Source organism: Amphiprion ocellaris, chromosome 1 (genome assembly GCF_022539595.1).
Source record: "Amphiprion ocellaris isolate individual 3 ecotype Okinawa chromosome 1, ASM2253959v1, whole genome shotgun sequence".
Classification (NCBI taxonomy): Eukaryota; Metazoa; Chordata; class Actinopteri; family Pomacentridae; genus Amphiprion; species Amphiprion ocellaris.
Window position 1 is genome coordinate 203,981 of NC_072766.1, and position 21,127 is coordinate 225,107.

The 21,127-nt window shown below is 40.7% G+C and overlaps 1 protein-coding gene across 1 annotated transcript in view; it reads right to left on the reverse strand.

The window, feature by feature from the left end:
* The window catches only part of trip4 (thyroid hormone receptor interactor 4), a 134,220-nt gene that overhangs the window by 71,561 nt on the left and 41,532 nt on the right, over positions 1-21,127 (reverse strand). Inside the window, exon 12 of the mRNA XM_055010652.1 lies at positions 6,245-6,347. Coding sequence (XP_054866627.1) covers positions 6,245-6,347 — 103 coding nt within the window. The remainder of the gene's footprint in view (positions 1-6,244; positions 6,348-21,127) is intronic.

The following is a 21,127-nucleotide window of genomic DNA, read 5'->3' on the forward strand; positions in this document are numbered from 1 at the left end:
TTACTTATATCATGGGATCATTTTCAGCACAATCAGCTATCACCTCTTTAAAGCCAGAAAGTACATAGAAGATGGAAAAAAGGAACTACATGCTGATGAACCAAACTCTGAAATGTGTAGACAGATTCTCACCTGTTGCACTTGTTGAACTAATTCACTGTTTCTGTCAAGTGAAGTTAGAAGTGCTTGTACAAGAGATTTGTAAGTTCTTTCCTGCTGGTTGAGCACTCTTCAAACAAGGATTTAATCCATCTGATTCTCTCATGAAAGAGTACACTGGGTACGTTCATCCTGAGAGCAACTGAATTTTAATTCTTCAAATGCATCATAATAGAAAAGTCAAAAATAATCTTTAAGTTACCTCATTTGTTGCTCTGTATAACTTGTAAGACCATCTTAATGCTCATGAACAGTCATAGCAGGTTAGCATTTTCATCTTGCAGGTAGAAGATCCCCGGCCTTCCTGGGATCTTTCTCCATGTTCTCATGTTCATGTGTGGGTTTTCTCCAGGTTCTCCAGCTTCCTTCCACAGTCCAAAAACACGCTAAGGTCCACTGGTGATTCTAAATTGTGAATGTGATTGTCTCTGTGTGTAGCCCTCTGACAGACTGGCGGTCTGTCCAGGGATAGACTCCAGCCCCCCACGACCCAAATGAGGATTAGGCGGTGTATAGATAATGGATGGATGGATGTTCTGCTTGAATGATCTAAAGTTATGTGTAAATATAGTCAGGCAAGCGATTATCTTTTAGCTTGATCTCATCAGAGAAACAACACAGTTCGATTATTTAAGGTGCTTAAACCACTAATGTTTCAGTAGGGAAATCTCTTACTGGTGTGTGAAATGAATATGTACAATCTCCAAACTCACCCTCCTTGAACTTGCATTCATCAGGGGGCGACTCCTCTGACTGCAAAAAGTCTGATTGTATAGAAGTCTAGGAGAAAATGTCTCTACTTCTTAATTAATCTGTTACTTCATTTAACACTTTTTCCAGTGAGTTTATGGTTGCATTCACTTGATGAAGCCCTTTTTGAATGCAGCACGATGGTCATTTTGTAAGTTATGGTAAAATCTGAATAAAATACACAGTAAAGTCGGGTATGTTTTGGGGGTGGGCTACCTTGGGATTGACAGGTCGCTACCATACCGGTGTGTGTTGTGTCCTTGAATTTTTTTCCATCAGATTCAACCCTCAGTCCCTCCATCCTGCTTCAAAAAAGGGAAAGATGACAACGACCAAATGCCAGACTCAAAGCTTTCACACGATACTACGTCCAACTCTTGTACGCAGTCATGATTTTGACCTAAAAATGATCTTTTCCTAAATCTAACCAACTATTTTTGGTGTCAAAGCTTAACTGAGTAAGTTAGCTGCTTAAACGTTACCAAACAGCAACTGAAAACAACAATAATAAAAAACAACCTGAATAATAAGTTAACTACATCTAAAAATAATGGACCCACATGGACATGAACGCCAGTCGACTGTTCAACAGTCCTTAGAGTGACAACCCAACACCAGATCTCCACCAGACTGCTTGTTCAGACCTGCATGATACAAGATAATGAACTGTCCACTGTCCTAATGTTTCATCCTGTTGAAATACAGTCAGCTGTTATGGCCTGCTGAGGATTATAATTGGCTTTTGTATGATTTACTGTGTTTGCATCTTTATGATCAGGTAACCGTTTTTCTCAAGGTCCTGTCATTTTATATTACAGAGACCAAGCACTGCATCTTTAAACACCTTAAGTATAGTGGTATAAGGTCTGTGTTTCACTTTCTAGCTGTGTGTGCAGAGCCACTTTATAAAGAGGATGTCAGGCTATTAAAAGCATAGTGGGAAGTGAAGGATAGCTATAAGGGACAGAGAGAAGAAATGTGGGTTCATGTCAGAGAGCCAAACAGTTTTCAACACCCAGACTGACCTTCAGCTCACACAGAAGCACACACACGGATACAAATGTTCACAGGATGTGACCATAAACCACAATGCACATCCCTTATTACAGCAGTCAGCCTCGGCCGTGTGTCATTTTAAATGTCACCAACTCCTCCACGGGGTAATGACTGATCTACCTGAGTTAGCATCCAGCATTTCCTAGCATATTAGCTATAAAGCAAACTGAGTGGAGAGAAAGGCAGCATTAGATTATTTGATAGTTGCCATTTAATAATGTTCATCCATGTGTGTGTGTGCTGGCTGTTCTCTGCAATTCGCGGTATTGCCACTAATGCAAAACATTTGCTGGTGCTACAGTACAAAAAGATGACCTGCTGGACTCCAGCATCATGCAGCTCTCAGCTCATTTGTTTGCTTTGCAAGCCTGACAAATCACATTCATATAAACTGCTGATCTGTAAGCATGAAATGATAACAGGCTGAAGTAAATAAGTGGCTGGTGACTAAAATCCAGCAGAGCTCTTAGGTTAAAATATTTTCCTCTGGAGCTGGCAGACTGGCTTGTTAGTATTCCACTTAATGCTTTGTATACTCTGTGGGAACACATTATTGCTGTAAATATAAAATGTATACAGTAAAAGCACCGCAGGTATATTTTAATATGAGCCCGTAGAGGCTGGCAGAAAATCTCAGCGGTTGATTCTTGATAAAGTGATAATCTGTGGAATCAGTGAGGAACCAGCTAATGTTTATCAAGGCTCCTGCTCCCATTTTCCACAACATGATTGCAGAATTTGCATAATGAAACTATCAATCTCAGCAACAACGCAGTGCAAGTTTTTACATATTGCAAAATGCACTCGCAACACATTAAAGTTTAACACCCTAATAAAAAAAAACAACAGCTGTTATCATTATGCAACCAAGCAGCGACTCTGCTGGAAAGAATGGAAAAGCACAGAACTGTTCTTCTCCTGCTCATTGTGATGAGGCGTGAGATGGTTGGCAATGCCAGCGACAAGCGGATCTTGTCAATGTAAGCTGCTGGAGGAGCAAAAAATACTTGTGCTAAGCCCCCCTGGGTAAGATGAGCGGCAACGCCTTGACCCATGAGATGCAGTGGGAATTTAGGTGGAAGAGGGGCTGAGAGAGCAGGAGAGTGAGATAGTGAAAAGCTAGCTGGTGACAGATCAGTAAGACAGGCTGGACTGTGGAGGTCCATGTGGGTCAGGACGACCAGCCAAAATTCCAGGCTAACATGGACAGCAGGGAGCATGTAGTGATTAATGCACACCGCATACCTACACCTTACGCAAAACTCAACACATTCATTAAGGTGTGTTATGAACAAATAACCCGTTTTATCACGAGGAGGGTAAAGGTGCATAATGAATGAACTATTTTAGATATTTACAATTCTTCAGTTCAGTTTGTACAAAACTACTGTGTCTATTTTTGGGTACATTAATGCTCTTAAATGTGAACAGGACAGTGAAGATCAGTGTCAAGGCCAATGTGCATCTTTGGTCATCGATTTAACCCCTTAAAATAGATTTCTGTGTATCAAACTTACATATTAAAACGCAATTGCACCGTTAACCATGGTTGGGTGGGTGGGTGGTTGGTTGGTTGGTTGGCTGGCTGGCTGGTTGGGTGGGTGGTTGGTTGTTAGGTTGGTTGGCTGGGTGGGTGGGTGGGTGGGTGGTTGATTGGTTGGCTGGCTGGCTGGTTGGGTGAGTGGTTGGCTGTTAGGTTGGTTGGGTGGGTGGGTGGTTGGTTGGTTGGCTGGGTGGGTGGGTGGTTGGCTGGCTGGCTGGTTGGGTGGGTGGTTGGCTGTTAGGTTGGTTGGCTGGGTGGTTGGTTGGTTGGTTGGTTGGTTGGTTGGTTGGTTGGTTGGTTGGTTGGTTGGTTGGGTGGGTGGGTGGGTGGGTGGGTGGGTGGGTGGGTGGGTGGGTGGTTGGTTGGTTGGTTGGTTGGTTGGTTGGTTGGTTGGTTGGTTGGTTTCATTGGTTGGGTAGTTTCGTTGGTTGGGTGGGTGGTTTCGTTGGTTGGTTGGTTGGATGGTTGGGTGGTTGGTTGGTTGGTTGGGTGGGTGGTTGGTTGGCTGGGTGGTTGGTTGCTTGGTTGGTTGGCTGGGTGGTTGGTTGCTTGGTTGGTTGGCTGGGTGGTTGGTTGCTTGGTTGGTTGGTTGGTGGGTGGCTTGTTGGATGGTCGGTTGGTTGGGTGGTTGGTCGGTTGGATGCTTGGTTGGGTGGGTGGTCGGTTGGTTGGGTGGTTGGTCGGTTGGATGGTTGGTTGATTGGTTGGAAGGTAGGTAGATACTTTATTAATCCTTAGGGATATTCAAGTTCACTGCAGTACACTGGTACACTGCAGTTTCAAACTAGATAAGATCGACCATGGTGTTCACTGCTTATTTTGTTCAGGATGTGTCTTGTAGCACATAAAAAACACAATATGGAAATATTAAGCAAAAAATTGTAATTTTCACTGCAGGAGGTCTCTAAATTAATGGATTTGTAACCACACCAACATTAACCAAGTTTTATGAGCTTCAACTGCGCGTTTTGTGTGATCGTACTGAGAATCGGAGAGATGAACAAACAGCACTACAATATCAGAATTAGTCATATTGGTCGCATTATGTAGGGACTCCGACTGATAATTTGACAAAAACAAAATCAGCTGTCATCTTGTTTTATTGCTAAACAGTTGTGAGAAAATGAGGAGATGGTGGTGATTGTGTGAGTGAGTTTGGCTGAGAGGAATTACATCACATGTGAGAGCCAGAGCTGGAACAAAGCCGTCAAGCAGTTGGATAATAAGAAAGACAGAATATTAAATCACAGTCTGAAGAGAGGTGTAGCTGGAAGAAACACATACTCGATTCAAATGTCGTTAAAAGCCTCCACAAAAGGGCTATTACAAGAAATTGAGGAAAGGTGGTGACCTTAAACAACAAGCCTGTGGCTGGTAAAGAAATCTTCCTAATGGAAAAACTGAGACATGTTGAGAATGCAAGAAGCAAAACTGTAAGAAATATGCACAACTGTACCAGAATATGGACACTGACGCGGAAAAGTAGCTGCGAATAGATTCATAAACAAGACTACATGACTAATATCTATGTACAAACTTCTCCAGACATTTCTTTTGCATTTAGTTTTGTCTGTGCTGACCTCAGTCAAGATTAAAGTGCAGAAGAAGCAGGCTGCAGGTATTGTAAAAATGAATGATAAAATCCATTAGTGGTTAATAATCTGCAACGGGCAACTTTAACAAAACCCCGTTTATTTACCCACCAATAAAACGTAAGGTGCTGATTCATAAACCACAAGCTATTGTTGGTTTAAATAATGCAGCTACAGATTTCCCTACAGCAATCTGAGCCTGCAACAGAACGCCTGGAATAACGTGTCAGCAGGTTTCATCAAGTTCAGCCTTTTACTCAACATCATCAATTTAAGACTACTAAAAAGTAAAAACGAAAAAAATACCAGAATACACGAGTGACCTTATGTATCACTTCAGATGTAGTGGAGCAGGTAAGTGACGAATGATAAAACAGAGCTAAAGGCTTTAATAGTATTTACAGACTTCTAAAAGCTTCCATATCAATAATTTTTTTCCCCCAACCCTTACTGACATCTTACTTAACAAGAAGTTCATTTAATCTCTTGCTGTTCAGGTCTAAGCTAAACCTCGAAAACCCTTTTTAAGGTATTCATCATATTCACAGAAATTGAGACAAGGCCATCATATCCAGTTCAGTGTTTTTTAAAAAGGGCACAGCTCCTGCTACATTTTACCTTGAGCCTGTCAAAAAGCAGTCTCCATCGATCTGAAAAGATCTAAAAGAGGCACAGCTCCATAAACAATCCTCTCAAGTCTTTAGAGGGTTTTGAAATATTAACAAAAGAGCTTGCAGGTACATCATTTTGCAGTAGTAGCTCCGGCAGCAAAGGGAAAATGTGTTTGAGTCCTATTATAAATCATACAATACAGCAACAACATTGCACATCCAGGCCTGGCTTGTCCCCCAGGCAACCCGACAGCAAAATCCTGTCTTTACAGATGGCTCTGAGAGACAATCTATACATGTGAGTGTGAGCATGCTTTGTGTGTCTGTAATTCTGTTTTATTAATGAAAATATAGCAATGGGGAACTGCCTGGCATTATCGCTCTTTCACATATCTATTTATGTATGCATGTGAGCATACAGAACGCACAGGAGGAAGCTGATAAAAAAAAAGAAAGAAATAAAGAAAGCCTTAGTTGGTTCGGGCTAATTTCATCCACTCCACTTCCCCTGACATGAAAGAAGTAGGACTTACAGATCTTGTGCTTCCCTTTCATGGGGAATTTCACCAGCAGCTCCTGGGGGTTGGTGCAGATGAAGACAAATGGAGAAGCCGACTCCTCACAGGTATCAGGAAACTGCAGGGGTGGCGGGGGGAAGGGATGATGAAAAGAACAGTTTAGCATCGCCTTACACACAGCTAGCATGTCCACATTGTGCACAGAAAATATGTTAAAGCCTGTGATAGTTATGAATCATTCAGCGAGTGTCTGTTTGTACGCCTCCACCGTGCTACATGTCCTCCATGCCTGATGTAATACTACATGCCTGACAGCAACTGATAGTTATGAGTCTCTCTGGGTCTCATGCACTATAATTGCACAACTAATGATGCAGTTGCTAATGAGAGCATCTGCAGCACTTGTGAGCCGTACGGATGACACAAGATGTTGAAAAACCTCATTTCAAAACATCCAAAGGATTTCTTAAATGCACACTTTCCAACGGACGGACAATACTATATAACAACAATAATAAAATCAGGAAGCTTATTGTGTAGAACAGGAGAGTCAAACTCATCTTAGTCCAGGTTCCACATTCTGCCCAGTTTGATCTCCAGTGGACCGGACCAGTAAAACCACAGCAGAATAACCTATAAATAACCACAACTCCAAATTTTCCCTTGCAAAAAAATATGTTCATAATGACAAAAGACAAAAAACAACAAAAATAAGACAAAATATTACAAAAAATGAGATTCAAAATGACAAAAACGAGAAACAAAAAGACAAAAAACATTAGACAAACCACAAGTCAGACAAAAAAAACAAAAACAGACAAAATATGACAAAACTGACACACAAAATGACGAAAGTGAGAAACAAAATAACAAAAACTAAGACAAACAACACAAAACAAAAGCAAGAAACAAAGCGACAAAAAATAGACACACAACACAAGCTAGACAAAAAAAACCAAAATGATGCATAAAGTAAAGAATAAAGCAAAATACAAACTGATAAAATTAAGACAAACAATACAAGCAAGACAAAAAGGAGACAAAGGTAAAAAATGTGACAAACGACAAAAATCAGACAAAAACAATAAAAACAAGACAAAATATTACAAAAATGAGACACAAAAGAACAATGAACAATCTAGTATTTTACTTCATGATCAAAACAACTTGTCCTGGTTTAGAAATGATTTTAAATTTATAGTTTTACTAATTTACAATCTGCAGTTAATGTCTTCTCTGGAATGTTTACACTTTGAGGGCCGGATTGGACCCTGTGGAGGACCGCTTTTGGCCCGCGGGCCACATGTTGGACACCCCTGTTGTATAGTATTTGTGTTAGTCAAATAATTACTCAAAGAATTGTTACCTCCCAACACGGCAAGATGTGCAATCTAGAAAAATACATCACATTTAACCATAACATATTTATGAATACCACATAACCACACTGCATTCCTATGAAGGAGAAGGTATTTTACAGCCCATAATAATTGACAGCAGCCCACAGCATACAGAGGCCGAGAGACAAGCGAAAACCTCTCTCCGCCGTGTTATTGATTGGTCTCTCAGGTGAGAGTAGGGAATTGACTGACACAGTGACAAAGGAGTCATCTTTCCCATCACTGGCAGCCAACGGCTCTCAGCTCATCCAATTTCCTCCAGCGCTATCAGATAGTGGCCATGATTGCATCTAGCCAACCAGGAAGCGGCTCTTTTCATGACAGCATGCTTTTTCCTCCCCACCCCCTCGCCCTTATTCACAGCCTCTCTATCTCCCTCAAAGGAGCACTGAAGGTTTTGACAAATTTGGGGCTTTTAAAGGAAATCAACAGAGTCTGCAACCCATCTGTATGCTCCTTGACAAACTGGGGCAGATGATAGAGATGCTTATTTCAGATTAAAGTCCATGTCATCTCCAGTCTGATACACTGGCGAGTGATAAAATATGTAAACACTCAAAGAGTTGTTAGATGCTGGTGGGGATGTGAGGAGAGCCCCTTGATTACTCCTTCCTGTGGCAAATGACACAGTGATTCCAATTAAATTAGGGTTTCCAGTTAGAAAATCTCCCTGACTGTTCTTGAAAGAAACTGTCTGTTATTTAGTCAGGGTTAAAGAAGGTAAAGGTTGTGAGTTTAAAATGTCATTTTGTGGGATACGGTTTATAATATGTAATATATAAAGTATTAAAGTCCCATGAAAAGATGAAATCCAACTATAAGAACCAAGCTACACTACTGGCTGTATGACTAAAATCTGATTTAAGTTCCTCTCTGCCAACGACCTCCATTGTTGTCCAACTAGGGATCAACTGATTATAAGATTGATCAATTATTAGATCAGATATTTAGCATTTTTTCAGTTTTTTCCTCAACTCCTGATACCATAAATTAATTACAAATACCATATCATGCCTATCTGTAGTCGCCACTTAAATCATTCTCTATGTCCAGCAATTAATAGAAACACATCAGTGAGCCACACTGTTAATCCTTCATTACATGAACGCTCCCAGTGGCATTAAAAGTCACACCAAAAACATATATATTAGGGTGGCCTTAGACTCATTCAGAGCAAATTACTACAATGTGTGTAATTATTCCAGACAGCCACACTTAAAGTCAGACTGAAAAGGTCTGAAACTGAAACAGTCATTTATCCAACACGCTTTGTCCATTCCATAATTAACTGGAAAGAAGCATCGACACAGCTCCAATAATTTGAAAAATCCAGAATCTATGACCCTACAAATATTAGTGTGGTGCTGCTGAAGCTAGCTAGAGCGACGCTATACCATTGCATTCTTTAAGAGTGTCAACCAAGAGAGCCGATAAAAACTAGAAAAGCACTCAGAGAGCGCAGTCCTCCTCCAAGGCTGTTCAGTTGATGTATCATTTCCGACGGATGAAATCTTTAATAAAAAATTACCTTGCGCTGAGCACAGGCATGTGTTATGCATGTGCATGTTATGTATGAATACCGAATCACATGTAAATTACTCTTCTAAAGGTCTGTTGATCATTTCATCACTTTTGCCAAACCTTTGTTTTGCTACTGTTAAAAAAACCATTCCCTCCATGCTTTTATTTTGAAGGTGTATTTTTAATGCTACAGACTTTTATTTTGTCACCATTCCAGTGGCACAGGAAGTGTTTATCTAAGAAGCGTTTCCTTGGCATGACGGAGACACTGCTGAAAAATCCTAAAATTCCCGTAAAGATCCATCCATCATCCATCATCCATCCATCCATCTATCCATTTGCTGTCTAGCAAAGGATGTGTCTAAACTTAGAAGCAGCTGGAATGGAGACAAGGTCTGACGGTGTTTCCTGAAGAAAGGAGTGAAGGACAGAAAGGGGAATTTGTGTTCAAAAAAAAGCTGATGGCTGAACTTAAATAAAGGATTAGTGAAACACCAGGAGCTTCACCATGGTCTGGCTGGGGTTTGTTACATACATGACCTAAATATGTAGCGGGACTCAGAAACAGCCCACAGTTTAATCATTGGTTCCTTGGATGATTTCCAACTGATAAATCAGTCATTTTGTAGTAGGATCACAATCATGTGATCGTCAGCAAGTAATTGACACAGTGTTCACTTGTTGTTATGGTTACAGCGACACCGTGCCAGCTGCTATATCTCCCAATGGGAAATCTTTAACAAATCCGTGGATCCAGACTATAATCTGCATCACTGTGAAAATCTAATGAGGTGGTCTTTGTGTCATTTCCGACTTCCCCTGAAAATTTCATCCAAATCCGTTAGTCTGTTTTTGAGTAATGTTTCACACAGACAGACAGACAAACAAACATACGCCCCCCCACCCCTCCAACCCTCTATCTCTACCCCTCTACCTCTTCCCCTCTACCTCTTCCCCTCTACCTCTTCCCCTCTACCTCTTCCTCTCTACCTCTATCCCTCTATCTCTACCTCTCTACCTCTTCTGTCCCTCTCAACCCGCCCGGCCAGCAGCAGATGGGTCCCCCACATAAAGATCCGGGTTCTGCTCAAGGTTTTTTTTCCCTGTTAAAAGGGTGTTTTCCTGCCACTGTCACCTTAGAGCTGCTCTGGGGGTCAGGCATATGGGTTCTGTAAAGCGTCTCAAGATAATTTGACTGTAATTGGTGCTATATAAATACAATTAAATTGAAATTGAATTGAATCGATTGTCACATAACTTTGCCATTCCTTGGCGGAGTAACAAATGATAAATAGTCTTTCTTATTCACCAATTCACACAGCAGCCATGCAAAGTGGTCGGCTACAACCGAGAGCAGCTTGGAGTTCTGTATCAAGGATGCTTTGGCACATTGGGAGTTGGTGCCTCCAACCTTTAGACCAGTGGACAAACCACTCGACCGTCTGAGCCACTTGTCCTGGTCAGAGCTGCTGTATGGATATATAAGGGGTGTTGGTTTATTCATGCACTGAGCAAGAAAACATTTCACCTCCGAAGTTACCAGAAGCTGCCAATTGTCTTTCAGCAGCAGTCCTCTAGTAAAAATGAAAATTATCCTTACATTTTTTGGGACAGCTGAAAAAGGCAAACAGCCAAATAATATAATAAAATAATTTCATATGAGACCTTTATTTCTGCCTGGTTACCTCATTCTTCACTATTAACACTGCAGTCCATTAGTGTTGAGGTCTAAAGTCTTGTTGCAACACATTTAATTACAAAAACGGCTTAATTAGGCTGTCGGCTCAAAGTCTGCACCATAATAAACGTCTGATTGATAACAGCATACTGAAACAATGAGGACACAATCCTTCAGATGGGATGTTGTTCTTGTTATGAATAAATGATTCACAACAAGATGGCTTTATGAACAATTCATAGTCCATACATGTATGTAAACATGTGACTGTAGGTTACATATCCTTAGAGACGAGTCACAATCAAAATATGTACACACTGCTGCATCAATGGTGCACTCTGATACTTCAAAAAATACTGTTGTAAGAAGGTTAGCTACAGTGGGGACTCAGTGACCAGGTGTTTAGGGCGCATACCTGCCCAGAGCAGCAGATCCTCACTTCAAGAACAAGAGAAGCACTCAGAGAGCGCAGTACTCCTCCAAGGCTGTCCATTCCCCCATATGGCTTTGTCAGAAATGTAGCATATTTTTGTAGAAATGTAGCATTTTATTATTAGTTATTGATGATCAGAAATCACGGCACTATAGAATATAAGTATCCACAAACAAAATGACCTTGTACTGAGTACAGGTGTGTGTTCTGCATGTGTACGTTATGTACGGATACCGAATCACGTTACCTAAATAAGTAGCGGGCGGCGGGAATTGATGGGACTCAGAAACATCCCCATAATTTAATCAGTTGTTTCTTGGATCATTTCTGATGGATAAGTCCTGGTAAGTCCTCAGCGGTGGATTTGTAGTAGGATCACAATCAGCTGATGTAGTGTTCACTGGTTGTCATGGTTACAGTGACGCCATGCTGCTATCTGGCAATGATACAGAAATATTTAACAAATCCCTGGATCCAGACTAGAGGAGGCCAAACTGAAGGCCAGGTATCCCAACCTTGGAGCCAAGCCAGGAGGCTCAGACTTTCTCAGGAAAAGACTTCAGAAGAGGCAAAAATATTTTGACTCTGGTGACTACAACATGACCAAGGCAAAAATGAAGAATAACCAGCTGCCATCAGCCCCAGCGAAGAAGACTGAGATCAGAAGGGACCACATCCCAACCCCTCAGGACCTGCCTCAAAGAAAGACCTCCATCGTGGCCAGCAAGCTGCCTGGTTGATGGGTCAATGTTTACAGCTTTGCCACCATTCCAGCGCCCACTTCATTTCTAGCTGCTGTTTTGTTTCCTTTCTCCATTGTTTTGTATTCTCCAAGAACCAGTTGGATACCGAACCAAATACCTGAGAACAACTGGCAGTTGTCAGGCATCTAACTATCAATGAGAAAAGTCCAGCAAAGTAGTAACTGAAAATGTTTCTGAAGATCTTAAACAAAACTTGAACACATCTTGATTTCTGAACATATCACACTGGAAATATCAATGGATGTTAATGTTTTCTTATTTTCAGAACATAACTGGATCACTGCCAAAATCTAATAACTTGGTCCTTGTGTTAGTTTGGACCGTCCCTGAAAAATTCATCCAAATCCGTTAGTCTCTTTTGAGTACAGACAGACAAACGTATGCCGATCGCCGCATTCCTTGGTGGAGAAATAAAGGCTAAAATAGATGAATAGAAACTTCTATAAAAAAATGTTCAACTACAGTTTAACTATTGGATTTAGCATGTCTCCATTCTTAAAGCAGTGCAGGCTTTAATTTTTCACGTCACTCTTGTGTAAGTTGCCTATTGCACCACAACTCCTCGTCTTCAGCTTAGATGTTGGTTCAGCAAAGACAAACTTTCCATTTTCAGCACAAGAATCATAAAGCTGCTCTCTAGTCACAGCAGAGATGACCACAAATGGCTTGATAAAAAACTAAAAGACACAGAAATTCACACCTGGTATACTTCTGCATCATCCTATGGCTCCTTCACATTTACATCCACACCAACAGTCTCACTATTTTCAACCTCATAACATTTCCATCTCACAGTCTAAATTGAATGCTACCAAATTAACATAAAGGCCACAGCAGGACAAGGTTAAACATGCAGAGAGTAAATGAAAGAGAGAATATTCATCTTGTTTCTCCTTCTAAGCACACTGAAATAAATTTAATATTTCAATCATCATGCACACAAACAGCTTAATAAACTACCAAACATGGTGAAACTGCCCATATTAAGTTATTGAGGAGCTCAATATCCTCTCACATAAGATCAGTGAAAAGGGAAAAAACTGTTTTTCTCTTTGTGGTGTCATCGAAGAGGTTAGGAAAATGGAATAAACATGAGGTCCTCTCCTTGCATTCGGATTTCATTCATGTTGCAAATAAATATGCAGCAACTGAGCGTCCTGTTAATCACTTCTTCTGCAAACTGACCTCAAGGATGGAGCGAAAGAAGTGGTCATGATGACTGACGGAAAAAATGTCCGAAGCATAAAAACATACAAATCATGCTACAAAAACTGATACAGAACTTTAAACATCATGAGAATTTTTGCATGATCTCAGAGTAATGAAGAAGAAGAGAACAAATGTGTTAAACTGAGAGATGCTAGACTAGCGCTGTCAAACTGATCTTAGTCCAGTTTCCACATTCAGTCCAGTCTAATCTCCAGTGGACCAGACCAGTAAAACCACAGCAGAATAACCTAGAAATAACCACAATTCCTAATTTCCTTTGCAAAAAAGTATGTTCAAAATGACAAAAGTCAGACAAAAAAAACAAAAAAAACTGACAAAATATTACAAAAATGAGACACAAAAGAGCAATGAACAATCTAGCATTTTACTTTCTGATCAAAACAACTTGTCATGGTCTAGAAATGATTTTTTTGGACCCTCTGGAGGACCGCTTTAGGCCCATGGGCTGCATATTGGACACCCCTGTGTTAGACTGTAGTAGAGACGAATATTTCCGAATTCCAGATTCCAAGAAAGAAAGAAAGCAACACGAGGCCCTTCCTGAAAAGAAAAGCCTCATTTGAGATCATTACAAAAAAATCTCTGGTTACACAAGATGGCTGTATTGTCAGCGGTACTCAAGCAGACAAAATGGTGGTGGTCTGAATTCAGATGAAACAGGCGGCGCTGCAGCCGGAGCTCCAGTGTGCTCATGTGAGACCCTGCCAGTTGCCTGCTCTTTCATCCTCCATTAGCTAATTAGCATTTAAAGCTGTTGAATGTGCTGCTTTGCCTCACTACCTCCCCCACCTAATTGTTTCCATTCCACGTTAATCAAAAGGGCACGAAACACTGCGGTTGTGTGACAAGGAGGTTTTCTGAAGCCCTCCATATTCATCAGGAAGGATCTAACGTAAGCACAGCGGACGCTTTGGCTTGTCATGAAACACAGGAATCCAGTTAAGAAACTGTTGCAGTGAATTTACACGGAAACACCATGGGCGACGACGTTCGTCACGTGATCTCAGACCGGCACACTAGACGTTAGTCAGTGGTAGGTCAGGCTCACAGCCCCGGGGCATTCTGGGTAGAGGGATGAATGCGTTGGACATGGTAGAGATCTGAGGGTGAATGTACAGTTCTGGTGACGGCTGCTTTAACCCTCCTGTTGTCCTCATTTACGGGAAACAAAAAATGTAGTTTCCTTGTCTGAAAAAAATCCAAAAACTCAGCAAAATATTCCCCAAATTTCAGTAAATTTGCAAAACCTTCAGGAAGAGAATTCCAATAATTCCTTAAAAGTTCCCCTTAAAAGTTTTATTTTTAAAAAATCCCCCAAATTTGGCAAAAAAAAATCTTGTAAATATTTTCAAAAAATGAGTAAAAATCCTCCAAAAAATCCTAAAAAATATCTAAAGTGATTCCATATATATCAGTAAAACTTGTAATATTTTCTTTAAGAACATTCAGAAGAAAAATCTACCAAAATTCTGCGAAATTTGCAGAACATTTCTTTTTTCCACCAAAAGATGTTCAAAGATTTCCCAAAAATGTTAAAAATGTGGACACCAGAAGTTTCACTGTGAAAATATGTTTTTTCCCACATTTTCAAACTTTAAAACAGGTCAGTTTGACCTGCAGGACGACACGAGGGTTAAATGCGTGAATCGTGTATCACCAGTTGATTGCTTCCAATTTGCTTTCCGTTGGAAGTCAGACAACTGTGAGACAAAGAGGCGGCATTCAGTCTGACGATCTCAGTCACAGAATTAGTTCACCTAAAGGAGGAGAAGGTGTTTATTAGCTGTCATGTCAGGAGTTTAACGGGATAAATTTGAAGTTGCTGACATCAGTCTGTTAGCTTAGCTTAACATAAGGAAGCAGGCAGAGATGAAGAGTTGAGATTATTGGATCTGATATTTAGAATTTCTCTGATTATTGGTGTCATCTTTATTTTTTAAGCAGTTCCAGATAAACTAATTTGAAAGTGTACAACTTTTGCTCTAATGCAGTCTAATGTCCCGCCCATAAACACTGTTTATCTATCTTTTCCTTTGATTAAACTCGTAGAAAGCATAACTAAAGAGAGGAACAAAGTTTTGTGTTGGTGTTTCCATTATTCTAAATTCTGATACCAGGATTTCACTTTTACTAAAAACATATATTGGTTATCTGGGCTATTGGTCTCCTCATTACTAACAGTTGGTATCAGCCCTGAAAAACACGCATCAGCTAACTGCTCAGTGAAACATTAGCCTGAGCATCTCTAAAGGCTAAGTCGTTATTTCTAGGTGGCCAAAAGATTTTCACCCACGTCAACGGGGCTTCATGCAGCCCAAAACTGATTATTTAGACTATGTGCACAACAAATCAACAGTCTGTACATGCAAATGAAAAACTAAATGTTTGCTTGATGCTAGACATGTACAGACGTGCACATGCGTGGAACATGTGTACATAGTAAACTGATATGTAACATTAATTATGAAGTGTTTAGAGTGTAAGCAGATACAGAAGCCATGAACTGGCCTTAAAGCCCTCTAACAGATCTGTTATATCTTGTTTATTTAACCCCTACTGAAACCAAAAACTACACAACAACATGTTGTGGTTTTACAGAAATGTATGCACTTTAGTCATCATTACTGTTGGACAGAGTCAACCAGCCTCACATTTACCAGACATCAGAGTGGTTCTGAGCTTTTCATCGAGTAACACACACTTTCCAAAACTCTTTTTCTAAAGTTCCTCTGTGGCTGTTGATTAAACTCCAAAATACGTGTCAAAATGACATATTTAGATTATTTTCCCATGAAAATAACCCCTTCCTGCCTTAAAATGGCTTGAATGAAACTCTACATTGCTGCTTCCTCTAAAATGTGCAGATCTATGAAGTCATAGTTTCTATCTACACCAGCTCTGTATTATCTGCTGCAGCTAAAGCACAACAGCTCACCTACAAAACAATGGCAGTTTGCAGTATTGGACTAATTCAGCTCTACATGTTTGAATCGGAACCAATTCTGAAGAATAACGATGCTATGAAAGATGCAAAGATGCAAAGATGCAAAGCTCTCCCCAGCAAGTCGACAGGATTAGTTCCTTATGTCAGTTCCATACGAAACAAACCTCATTGATGCTTTAGTTTGTTACACGGCTGTCTGAATGTGTGTTTCTGAGACTGTACACTGCAGCATTAAGGCATAAATGCATTTAAAAATCACCATGTGGACACACTAACGAGATAAATACCTTGGTTTTCACTGGAGGTTCTTTAAAATGTCGGGGCTACATGTAGTTCATTTTCTGCTTACAGACAGTCAGAATAATTTGTGTTTAATCACTCCTTCCTACCAGAGAATGAGCATCATGTACCTGATTGAAGCATCTTTGTATTTGCAGGGCAGACATGCTGCGATGCTGAAGCAGGGATGTGTGGGAGTGGAGCAGGAAAACGTGCTGCAAATGTGGATTCAAACATTTAACGAGAGCCTGACTGAATGAAGAGCGATGTGCAAAAAGCTGAACAGCGAAAAGGAAGAGGTGAAAAATTCATACAGCATCACAGCCTCTTCACAGACTGCCAATTCAATAAACTGCCCACTATTTAATTTGCTGGGATCAAGCCAGAGGAGATTCAACAATAACCAACTGCAATAATATGTAATTCACAAGTTCACTGGAAAAAGTGAAAAGGGGACGGTGAGGCACGGGCTGCTGGAAGGAAGCCTTTGGCTACAAAGAACAACGGTGGCTTAGAGGGCAGACAGAGGGCACCGTGACCCGACTGCTCCTCGTTTAGACCCTCATATGTGCATTTCATCTTCTGCCTTCTATATACTGTACTATTCATCCTCAGCACGGTCCAAACACCATGAGTTACCATCAGCATCCGATGAAAACAACATCCATCTTAATAAAAGCAACTAAAACGGAGCCAGGATCTGACAGCAGGAACACAAACCTTTGAGTCCAAGCTTGTCAAGTAACAGCTCAACAAGCCAACACTGTTCCCTCTCCTCTCCCTCTCTGGCTCTTTTTAGCTGCTGTCGGCAATTATGGGCAGCAGAGACAAGTAATCTCCTTCTAGGCGACAGGGCCAGACCAGAACAGGCATGTGGAGTGGGTGGGAGGGTTTGGGGGAACTGGCCCCAGCCTCAGCCCCAGCCAGGCCCTGCTTGGCTGCACTCAATCTCAGCCCAATAAAAAGCCCTTCACTGGCAGGGTGCAACTGAGCCAGACGGGCTGGGAGCATGTGGCTTTTAAAAATGAGGAGGGTGGAATCAGAGAGAGGGAGGGGGGGAGAACAGAAAGGAGAAGGCAGAGGGGAAGATGGGGAGTAGAAAATGAGGATTCGACAGATAATCAGAGCACAGGGTGAGGAAGAAACAGAGATTTTTTGATAGATAGGGAGCTACAGAAGAAGGACACTTCAGAAACGCTGCTTACAGCTTCTGTCAGGGATGGTTTCACCCGGGGAATGGAGAAACGGATTGTCTGAGCTGTGGGCTACATGTGGGAGGTGAAAGGGTGTTGTTGGGAACTGGATGCACCAGCAATCGTTCTTTAATCTGTCGTGTTCCCCCCCAAACAACACAAGCCTGTTTCTGGCATTCATTAACCCTCCAACAAACGCAGCTGCCCTCAGGAAACTTGCACTGTAACTGCTTTTCAGCCTTTTTTGCACGCAGTAAGTGTATTATTTGTTTTGCCATCGCTGCACAACACAGGAACAGAGCACACAGACACGCAAACACAACAGTGTATATACACGACTAAACAAAGGACCAAGTTAACATATGTAGAGCTGTTTACACACCGAAAATATTAGGATTTTTTCACATTATAAAGCAGGAGAGTTAAACTCATCTTAGTCCAGGTTCCACATTCAGCCCAGTCTGATCTCCAGTGGACCAGACCAGTAAAACCACAGCAGAATAATCTATAAATTAAAGCTGCAAGCAGCGTTGGACAGGTCCTCGCATCCTTGCTGGTCGGCGAATCCACGCATGTCCACCAGGTAGTGCTGCGACCGACAGTGCATGTCGACCTGTGGATGTGATGAGGGCTGGACTCTGATCACACGTGTGAAATTTCAGGCAGATTGGAGCATGTTCAGGCTAGTTATAGAGCTTTTCCTGTCCATCCACCAGGTGGCGCTGCGACCGAGAGTGTATTTTGGCCTATGGATGTGATCAGGGTCGGACTCTGATCACACATACAAAATTTCAGGCAGATCGGACCATGTACAGGCTAGTTATAGAGCATTTCCTTCCATCCAACAGGTGGCGCTATAACTCTGAATGTATATTTGTCTATGGATGTCTTCAAGGCTGGACTCTGATCACACCTGTTAAGTTTGAGACAGATTGGAGCACGTAGAGGATGGTTACACAGCAGTTGATGTTTCATGGCGAAGCATCAAAATTCAGGAGGCCGCCATGGCCACGCCCTCAGACTTAAGGTGAGCATTTTGATAACTTTTGATCACCCATGCCTGGAGTACATCCTGGCCGAATTTCAGCTCTCTCGGTGTTACCCTGTTTGAGTTTATAGCTTTTGAAAATGTCAAAAAATGACCCAAAATCGTCAAAACATATGACATATAACTCAAAATGGCCGACTTCCTGTTGGGTTTTGGGCATGGGTGTCAATTACATTTTTGTGCATCTTGATGAGTTACATATGCATGGGTGTCAATTACATTTTTGTGCATCTTGATGAGTTACATATGCCTACCAAGTTTCATAATTCTAGGTCATACGTAGTGGCCGTAGTAACTGTTTGACATTTTCCAGGTGGCGCTATGGAGCCATTTTGCCACACACATGTGCAGTTTCCCTAAAATATCAAATGGGTTGCCGGTCCAGATATGTGTGGTAATTTTGGCGAGCATTTGAGCATTTTTAACCTGTCAAAAAGTACTTTGTTTATTACAGTAACGATGCCTTGTCACGGCAACAGTGTTGTATGAATTGTCAAAATCTTCACACTGTGGCATCGTCACGGCATGACCACTGAGCTGACAAATTTCCAAGATGATATGACAAAGTGTCCAGCAATGGTAGGTACAAATGTAATGACAAAAACTTCCTGTTGCCAATAGGTGGCACTATGAGTATTTCTAAATTTATGAGTGTGGATGTGTTCAGACCCAGACTGGTGTCCATCAAATCAAGTTTGGTCTAGATTGGACCATGTGCAGCTGAGATATAAATAATTCAATTTTCATGGCGAGAAATCGAAATTCGCCGTGCCGCCACAGACACGCCCCTTGACGACGAGTCACCATTTTCTTTGTGAGTCATCATCAAGATGTTCAGGCTTATGTCACCAAATTTGAAGTGAATATGATGAACCTGCTAAGAATAGTACATCAAAGTGTAAAAAAATGTCTATTTCCTGCTACCACAAGGTGGCGCTGTGACTGTCAATGTACATAACCACATGGATGTCGTCAGGGCCAGACACTGATCATACATGTAAATTTTCAGGCAGATTGGTGCATGTACAGCAGAGTTAGACACCACTTCCTGTTTCATGGTGAAGGATCCATTTTTTTGGGAGTCGCCATGGCCACGCCCTTTGACTTATGCTGAGCATTTTGATAACTTTTCATCAGGAAGCAGTTTTACATATACTGGCCATATTTGACGTCTCTCGGACTTACCCCTGCTGAATTATTAATCTCAAAAAATTTACAGCTAATTCAAGATGGCCGACTTCCTGTTGGGTTTAGGGCGTGGCCGTGATTGACTTTTTTGTGTTTCCTGATGTGCTGAATATGCATGCACAATTTTGTAGCTGTAGATGAAACACCCTGCCAGTTGGCCTAATGACCAAATTTTCAATTTTCCAGGGGGTGCTATAGAGCCATTATTCCACACACGTGCAACTCCCATAAAATATCAAATTTTTCGCCAGTCCTGATGAGCATGCCAAGTTTGACGCATTTTGGGGTATGATAAGGCCGCCAAAAGTGCAATTCAAAAGTCCGGAAAAAAAAAAAAAAAAAAAAAAAAAAAAAAAAAAATAATAATAATAATAATAATAATAATAATAATAATAATAAATAATTCCTTGCATTCCAATAGGGTCTTCGCATCATTCGGTGCTCGGACCCTAATAACCACAACTCCTGATGGTTCCTTTGTTTTAGTGCTAAAATGTTTACATTTAAGGAATCATCTTTTACAAAACACCATGAACAACCTGAAATTTCTGAAGAAAAATAAGTTCAGTTTCATCAACATTCAGCCTCAGTTTATCATTTCCACATTACAACTTCCAGATCACAGAGTGTCTACAAAGGAACACAACATTTAGTCACCTGGAACTGAACCACAGAGGATTTTACTTTATGATCAATATGACAAAAAAAAGACAAAATATTACAAAATGACACACAAAATGACAGAAAATGAGGCAAATGACACAAAACAAAAAAACTGACAAAAAATTCGACAAAAAAGTTACAAAGGGACAAAAACTGGACAAACGACAAAATTAATACAAAAAACAGACCAAATATTACAAAAATAGACACAAAATGACAAAAGAACAACGAACAATCTAATGTTTTACTTTCTGATCCAAACAACTTGTCATGGTCTAGAAATGCTTTTAAATAAAGAATAAAGCAAAACACAAACTGATAAAATTAAGACAAACAATACAAGCAAGACAAAAAGGAGACAATACATAAAAAATGTGACAAACGACAAAAATCAGACAAAAACAAGACAAAATATTACAAAAATGAGACACAAAAGAACAATGAACAATCTAATATTTTACTTCATGATCAAAACAACTTGTCATGGTCTAGAAATGATTTTAAATTTATAGTTTTACTAATTTACAATCTGCAGTTAATGTCTTCTCTGGAATTTT